The sequence below is a fragment of the Cibotium barometz genome, chromosome 16 (genome assembly GCF_041138505.1).
Source record: "Cibotium barometz isolate CiBa-2024 chromosome 16, ASM4113850v1, whole genome shotgun sequence".
NCBI classification, from domain to species: domain Eukaryota; kingdom Viridiplantae; phylum Streptophyta; class Polypodiopsida; order Cyatheales; family Cibotiaceae; genus Cibotium; species Cibotium barometz.
This window is the reverse complement of record NC_141061.1, coordinates 36381611-36390376: the sequence shown is the minus strand read 5'-3', so window position 1 is coordinate 36390376 and position 8766 is coordinate 36381611. Positions and strand designations below refer to the sequence as shown.

Sequence of the window (8766 nt, the reverse complement as noted above, 5' to 3'; positions counted from 1 at the left end):
TTCCCAGAAAACCTAAGTTAGTTCTAGAACAACATACTAGACGGTCTCAATATACCATTTAATTAGTGTACTTGTTCAAGTGGAAAGGGTGGTTTGAGGTAGAGGCTATGTAGAAGTCAGTGCGTAATCTGAAGAATCACTTCCCCGAATGCATTGCTCAAGGTTACATCCCAAGTCCCAAGCAGGGTTAATAGGTCTAACTTTGGGTTTGACCTGGGACTAGGGGGTTATGCATCTCATGGGGAGGTTAATGGTATTTATGAGGCATCGGCTATTTATGGCTCCTAGGTTATAGGAGGCCTATATAAGTGACTTTTTGAGTCAATTTAAGGGAGAACTCCTTATACCTAGGCTCAAGGCCCATGAGACTACTCCATGCGTACATGGAAGGGGTGTGTCTTGGTGATATCAGATGCTCAGGCTTTGCTCGCAGAGCCATGTCTTAGATGCCGCTAACCTCCATGAGGGTGAGCATGAATGGCTCTACATTTGGAAAATGAGCTAAATGCAAGTGTCTATACGTTTCTGTGTGTTCCGATTAATCACAAGTGTGCTAGACAAGGTAGGAGTAAATATTAACTTTAAGTAATCTCAAAAAACTATTAAGTAAAAGTGTTTGAAGATGTATAAAGAGGCACCATGCAAGCAAGGACATAGACGAAGAAAAAAGGTGCTATTATTTAAAGAGATGGTTTGTTCTGAGCTTTCAACCATTTTCAAGGATCACCTTACAAATTTCACTTTGTGTACCTATCTATGGAAAGCCGAGTAACCTTGTGTGCAAGACTTTCCCAATGATATGGTATTGTTTACTATTGACTACAAAAAAAATACTCACACAGAATATTTTCAAATTAAAATGTTTGGGTAACTAAGTGCCGCATATGTTAAACAAATGACAAGATGCACCTCGCTCTTTTTGCTTAACAGTGTTTCATGTTATAGCATGATGTGTGAATGACAAAGGGATAGATTTGAAAAACATGGTGTTTGGTTGGAAGGGACCGGATCTCAATTCAAAGCACACAAGCCTTTCTACTTAATTGATAGATATCAAGGGCTTACACATTTTACTTTGCACACAAGCCCTTGTGCACACAAGCCTTTCTACTTACATGATAGATTTCAAGAGCTTACACATTTACTTCATTTTGCACTTTAAATATGAAGTTATATGAACAAAGTAAATGATGAATAAATTAATAAGGCATTCATGCTAAAACACATTACTTCGTATTATAAAAAGATCCTAGAATTTACCCAGAATAGAGGCACTAAACTACTCGTAGACTGTCATGCACCTCGAGGTTGGCAATCCTCATGTTAGCAACATATGTAGCTTCATCTTCAATCAAACTTAAATTTGTTTTTTTTGTTCCATTGCCCATTTTCTAACCTACTACCTCCATGCGCTTTTGGATTTACCTGTGTAGAGAGGACGGCATTCCAAACACCTTACGATGCAAAAATTGAGATTACTTCAAAACCTCTTCCTAAAAATTGAACGGCTAGAGATGATAATTATATATTAAAAAAGGTACACCATGTTATGATGGTTGTCTGTTCCTCTTCATTGTGAAGCTCACATATCCTCTACTTGCTGAAAAGATCCCTTATCTATGGGCTTAACTTTTCAACAATAGAATCTTTTCAAGGATCTTTTGATTAACGCATAAAACTCTGACAAAATGCTGTGAGAATAGTGTTTCAAATGTAGTTTGGAGTGAGAGAGAGAGAGAGAGAGTCTCTCTCTCTCTCTCTCTCTCTCTCTCTCTCTCTCTCTCTCTCTCTACGGAGTGGGAAATTCCTACCCTTCACCATGATTTTGTGAATATTTATTTTCAAAGACCCCTCCTGATATATAAATTCAAAACCCTCAAGAACATGCCAACCCATGTCTTTAGTAGCTGAAAACATGTTAAGGGGTCAATCATGGCTGCAAGTGATCTCAAACAGCATGGCATCTCCTTGTGAAAGTTGTGTGCAACTGTTGCATAGATAATAGACACATAGCATTTGTGATAGTTATCATCAATAACGATGAAGTTCAATCAGAGGAGCTACTTTAGTCAAGCCAGTAACAAGTATAGCTATCTTCACAATTCATCAAACAACACCAAGGGATTGACAGCATTAAGGGAGTTAATTAATGCATGAGCACTGCTGTCAAACAACACCAAGGGAGTTAATTAATGCAATATGATAAAGAGAGTAGCACCAAGATGCAAATTGAAGGGTGTAAAGGGAGGGTAAGGAGAAACCACCCCCAAAGACTTGGGAGAAGATAACCCCTGAGACTCAACAACCAACCAACAAATCTACATACATGTACATACAGCAAACCTGGACTAAGCACTGGGTTGACACCTCAAATAGGTAGTTTTACAATACAGCAATATTAAATAAAACTTGGTCTCTTACCTGACCCACCAACCCCCCCCCCCCCCCCTCACCCAAAAAAAAAAGAAAAAGAAAACTCCCAACCCAATATTATGCTCTCCCACCATAAATAGATAGTTTTAGAATAGTCTCTTCCCATCCACAAGTTGGTCTTTCTTTCATATAAATGGAAAAAGAAAAGAAATCTTCTCGAATATATAGACTGCTTGAAAAAACAAAACTGCTTTAAGAATCAAATAAACTAAGCCAAAATTTGAGGTGATAAGGACTACCAGCTCTGCCATTCAGTATTTTGTCTGAAAGCTAATCAGTTCTCAGGTCCTCCCTCGCCCAACACTTCAAAGCACTCAAGAACATACTAAACAAAGGTATTCGGCCTGCTAGCCTTGTAAGTTGTCTTCAACTTCCTGCTTGGGGGGCGGATCTTGCGAAATATCAAAGGAAACTTGATCTTTGAGTCATGGAACTGCTTCGTGTTCTCACGCTTGCAGAGCTTAGCGGCAATAGTTGCTGTCTTTATAATCTGAATGCATGGAGAGCGCACACGGTGTCGAGAGGCCATTTCATCATACATCTGCTCAACAGCTCCGTTGAGAGTGGTGTCCCTGTACTCCTTGTACATGTTATGATAGCCAGTCCTACTCTGGTAGCGCACCCATATGCCATAGTTCTTGATAGTGGTAGGCTTTTTCTCAAAAATCTGCAAACAGGATAGAGAAAGTTGACAACCACATACTTGTTCAGTAAGTAGTGACCATATATCTTTCTTTTTTTTAGGTCTGGCAAAAAAGCATGGAAACTGACCTCATTGATTGCTAAAACTTGACCATGGGACTTCTTCACCTTCTTTAGCTTCCTCAGGAAGTACCTACACCAGCACATTTCCATACATAAGAAACGAGGCAGCACCAAAATCCATTACACTGTATGAAGATGTTAAAAACATGGCAATCCATGTACAAAACACAGCAAGTGTGTGTGCAACAAGCCACCAAAAAGGGAAACACAACAATTCGTGCACAAAACAGACAGCAGCGGTGTGTACAACATGCCACTGCATTGAAAAATATGGCAATTCAGAGAGCAGATGTGTGTTTAACATACCACCACATAAAAGAACATGGCACCACATAAAACAGCAAGGCACTATGTGCAGTGCATGTGCCACCGCACAGATGTCATAAACGCCAGTGTTTACAAACAAAAATGACATTGAGAGAGAAGGAAGGAGGGAGAGAGAGAGAGAGAGAGAGAGAGACTACCAAAACTTGGACTTGGCGCGCACTTCATTCGTCGCCCACAGCTTCATACGAAAGACCTTTGGCTGCTCATTGGTTGCAGTTGGCAGGGCTCTCCCAACCACCTGATACTGATGGAACTGCAAGGCGTTCCGCACAGCAAGAAGGATGCACGCAGTAAAAAAAACAAGGAATCCAAATAGTCTAAAACTCCAAGGAGAAAGAAATGTGCTCGTCTTAAACCAGTTTGTTCTAAGGCTCTCAGGCTCTCTCTCTCTCTCTCTCTCTCTCTCTCTGTCTGCGCACACACACGCACGCACACATCGACGTAGCCTGTTTGATCCTAGAGTTGGATTCCGTTGGGTTCTGACAGGCATCCCCTGCGGATCCAGCAAGCTATGGCGACGATCAGAAAAGCATGGGACAATTAGAAAAACATACCCGGAAGTTGCCCATTGATCCGCTACGCCTCCTTCAGCTCCTGCTGCTCCAAGACCCGTGTCCTAAAACCCTATATCTGTCTCTGTTCCACACTGCAGGGGTGGCCGCCCGGACAAGAATGTACAAGCCTTCCCACACCTTTAACTTGGCCAAATCATTTGGGGAGGGTGTGAGCTCATTCCCCACGTTGCTTGCAAAAACCCAACTGTCCTCCATGGCCACGTTGCATTTAATAGCTTCCTAATTAATGATGTAAGGTTTTCGCAAACATCTATGAGGAGTATCAATTTGAACTACCTTTGTTTGAATTTAGGTTTTTTGAAGTGCACCATCATGAATTTGGTGTGTGCAAACATGTGTGCATATGCCATAAGTGTCACAGGACCGTCGTCGACATCGCATCTTCAACCTCATCATTAACAAATTCATCATCATCATTGTTATCAACTTTTGCATCCTTGCCAATAGCATTTCTACACTTTGTTATTTTCCATACACCTTGCAGGTCTTTTCGTCCTCAATGGTTTAGTAGAAGCCGTCTCGGTGGCATTAAGTAGGCGTGTTGATAGTACTTGTAGGTTGTTGGGATATTTACATTGTGTCAAAGATTCATTATTTGCAGGCTAAAATGGTAGGCAATGATGTAGTTGGGATGCTTTTCGACCAAGGAGGATAAGCTTGACAAGACTAACTTCCCGTTATGGTCCTATATGATGTGTCATGTTTTGGCTGCCAAAAGGCTTTGGAATGTTGTTATTGGCATTAAGACACACCCCTATCTTGCCAGCACAAGATAGTACAGGTACTTCAAATGGCGATACTAGTTCAAATGTAACTATGGCATCTACCTTTGTGCCTCTCACGTCGGAACAAGCCAAGCAGGATGGTAGGGATGCATAGGCACATGCATTGGTGGCACTTTCCACAAAAGGGAGCATTATTCCTCATATTCATGTAAAATTGCCAAAACAAGCAGGCTTGGGATGCACTTGTTGTACTTTACCCACGGGCATAATGAGGTACATGTGGCCTACTTGCGCAAAAGTGGTTTTTGTCCAAAGCATATGAACGAGGGAGACTTAATGAATGAGTTTCTCATAAAGATCAAAGATCTCAAAGAGCAACTTGCTTATATTGATGAGGCCTATCCTTGCACCCTAGTTCTAGTCTTTGAACGCCTTTATCTTTACTACAGCAGCGTTCTCTTTAGGCAATTTCGGAGGCTCCTCATTGTCTCCTTCAACATAGTCCTAAAATCCTTTGCTTATCAAGAAAGTGGTCATTCTAAACTTCCATGCATGGAAGCTATTCTTGTTAAGCTTCTCATTGATTTTCATTAGTGTCTATTGTTCTCATAACTTTATCGGATTCATACCTAGGTTTTGCATCCATACTTCGGCTTATGATGAAAGCTAATCCCAATGTCCTTACGTTTGATAAGCTAGTTACAGTGCTCTTGCAAAAGGAGCAATCCCAACAAAACCAAACTAGTATGTACATAGGATAGTAAGCATTTATTTCCAGTCAAAAAGGTAAAGGCAAAGCCCTCTCTTAGGATGGCTACAAGCCAAAGGCATAATAATTAGCCTAGTCTTTTAGCAACAATGCTAAGAAGGGGAGTGATAAGCCTAAGAAGAAAGGCAAATGCAACTATTGTCAAAAGCCATGCCATTATGTTAATAAATGCAAAAAAAAAAAGGCTAGAGAAGGAGAACAAGAAAGAGTCGGGCATATGGTTGTGGATGATCCATCAGCACACCAAGTGATGAAGAGAAGGAGTTAGTGAACTATACACAAGATGAGTAGGCATTCTCATTGTGTGCACTGCAGTAATGACCATTTTATCCAAGATGTATGCATGTGAGTGACAAATCTTCATGTCTAGTATTTTGATAGTGATGCTAGCAAGCACATTACAACATGGGTTGTTCTCCTCCCTTGAGTCTTGGGAAGCCCTTGAACCATAGAAAGAGTGCACAAACTAGCCAAAGTCGTGGGGCTTTGCCTAACCGCACTCAAGAGCCTAAAATAGCTCAAATCATGAGGCTATTCTACCATAACCTAGCCCATAATTGCATAAGCAAGATGTGTCACTTACCTCGTGAATGCTTGTACTTGGATTCTCGTAGGGAGACGATGTTGCCGCACAGCCACACTCCAAGCTCCACTCCAACGCCGCCACGCCGCACTCCAATGGAAGCTTAACTCTCCGCTCACTCAATCTCCCTCTCTCACATGCACTCACACATACACAATGAACATATAGTAGCTCTAATTAAAGTAAGCAAGGAAGTAAAACACACAAAAGAGTAAGAGAGTAAAGAAGAAGAGCACTCTATTAGTTGCATAAGAGAATGAATGGTGAGACTACAAAATGACCCTTATCTTGGCCCCTAGCCTTCACACCTTAGGCGGCTATACTTAAAATAGGTTCATGGCTATCGAGGGCTGCCTAGGCTTGTGCAAACGCTTAATCTAAGAATACAATCTCCATAATTAATCCCATGGCATGCCTTTCGTAAACAAGCAGCGATCGCACACGTAAAATATACAATGTTTGCATTGGAATGTCAACAGGGCCAAACGAAGTGACGATTGACACAATGGATGGCGTCGACACGGTGTCGAATGAGGGTTAACATTCCCCCCTTCTTGATGTAGATTCTATCCTTGAAATATGTCGATGAAGATTGGTTGAGGCTGTTGCTAGATGCATGAAACGTCAAAGGTCTTGGAAAGCCTGCAAGGCAACATGGTACCACGAGTAAGATGCATTTAAGCATAATGCAAACACCAATCAGGCAGTGAGGAAAAATATTTTTACAACTGGTCAAATTTTCTAGTTAAGACAAGGGTATTATTAAGGTTGGTCCGAATTCGATCTAACCTAAGATGGAGCAAAAAGCATGCCTCAAGTTATGACCTTAGTCTCGACACACTATCACTTTGGTGAAACTTTGGTGAAACCATCTCTAGCTATTCTCTAGCCTCATAAATGAAACTGCTAAAATTGATTATTATAAGTGTTCATTTTGATTCTAAAAATATAAAAGTAGGGCATCACCCAGAGACCTAAGCAATCGTCCAAAGACCTCATACAAGAGTAACTAAGAACCGCTAAGTACCTCCACTGCGATGTTTTTGTTTTCTTTAAGCCCTTTATTGATAGGTTTTTAGCCACAAGGTCCCATCCCCCCCAGAGGGAGATTAAGGCTATGGTCCCAAGGCTTCACTAAAAACCTAAAGTCCTACCTAGATCGCACATGGTGATGGTTATCTTCTTGTGGGGTTTCTCTCTCTCTCTCTCTCTCTCTCTCTCTCTCTCTCTCTCTCTCTCTCTCTCTCTCTCTTTTATTTTTATTTTTGTTTTTGTTTTATTTTGTTTCACTTTCACAATTCACTTAGAAGGCTCTATTCTAACTAAAGAGGGCACACTAAGAAAGTTGGAGTACTTGGCATACTCCTTTAGCATACTCTAAGGTCGATCTCAGAAAAGATTGAACTAGGACCAAAGCCTAAATGGTTATCCAGGTAATAACTAGAAAATTGATAGACCAAATACCTAATAATGCAACAAGTACTCAAACAAACCGTAAATGGAGAATCATAAAAAGATTGATAACGAAAAGTGAGGATGGGTTAGAATACACGTGGGCAATGAGGAAAAGCATGTCCATATCGAGGTTACACAGCCACCGCATGTTGTAACTCTAGATCTAGTCTACACGATTGCACCTCAATAACCTGTAATTCAATACTCATCTAGCAAGCTCATCATTAGATAACCATAGTGCATAAGCATGCTCTGATTCTTCATCACTAGGTTGATTTTCCTCCCCTCACTTGGGTGTGCTTCATATATATATGTGTCCTTGCATCCTGACTATGAAATTGCATGGGTACTATAGGTAAGTGATCCAAGTAAGCTATCTCGGAAATCCCCCACAGAAGGGACGATGAGTCGGACATATTATTCCAAAAAATGATGGTGTGAGTCCATAAGTTCTTGCCCTCCTACACTGATCTACAAGTTGTTCCTGTGCCGTTCTATTTTGATAGAGTCCTCCCAATGGGGTCCTCCCACAATGGGTAATGTACACTCATGTAATTGTATTACTGTGGCGCCCCTCCTACCATGGATTGTGATAGTCTTGTCCAATAGCGCCTAAAATAAGTTCTACACTGTTAACATAAGTAGGATGATGTGTACAACATGTGATGCCTACAGGTAAGGCATGGTGCAAGGGGATGGAACTGTAGGTAGAACAGGTCCACAAAGATGGCTCCAAAACATCTCTCCCCTAGTGGTGCATAAAAATAGTGTGAGTGTGTCTAGAAAGGAGGAATACTTAGTTGCCCTCGATAGTACCATTCTTGGCAATCCGGGTCTAGGATAGGGTCACTCGTGTGTCGGTCCACGAAAAGTCCATGCTCACGGCCTGTAGTCACAGCAGAGTCATACTTCATTCTTCTGTTTGATATGTGCTCCTTCTCATCCCCCTATCTATGTTAGGACACATCCAATTATGAAATTAGAGGCATCAATGTGCACATGAAAGATGAGATCCCAGTTAGGTGTTTGCAAAGATTGGAGCACTAGCCAAGGCTTGCTTTAGCACATCATAAGCTTGTTGACACTCCTCGCTCCATATAAATACAATCAATAGCTTGTACAAAGGACGAGCTA

At 41.2% G+C, this 8766-nt stretch overlaps 1 protein-coding gene across 2 annotated transcripts; it reads right to left on the bottom strand.

The window, feature by feature from the left end:
• Nucleotides 1–2586: 2586 nt before the first annotated feature.
• On the bottom strand, nucleotides 2587–4233 carry LOC147630598 (large ribosomal subunit protein eL20y-like). 2 transcript variants are annotated; one of them, XM_086810533.1, is made up of 4 exons: nucleotides 4080–4233; nucleotides 3663–3778; nucleotides 3205–3268; nucleotides 2587–3100 (listed from the first exon to the last, which is right to left on the bottom strand). In XM_086810533.1, exons 1-4 carry the CDS (start codon nucleotides 4092–4094, stop codon nucleotides 2759–2761), a joined length of 537 nt encoding a protein of 178 aa, XP_086666659.1. In that variant the 5' UTR covers nucleotides 4095–4233; the 3' UTR covers nucleotides 2587–2758. The 2 variants fall into 2 exon arrangements, with proteins under 2 accessions (XP_086666659.1, XP_086666658.1); XM_086810532.1 differs by lacking the exon at nucleotides 4080–4233 and having other exon boundaries at nucleotides 3663–4069.
• Between the last annotated feature and the right edge of the window lie 4533 nt (nucleotides 4234–8766).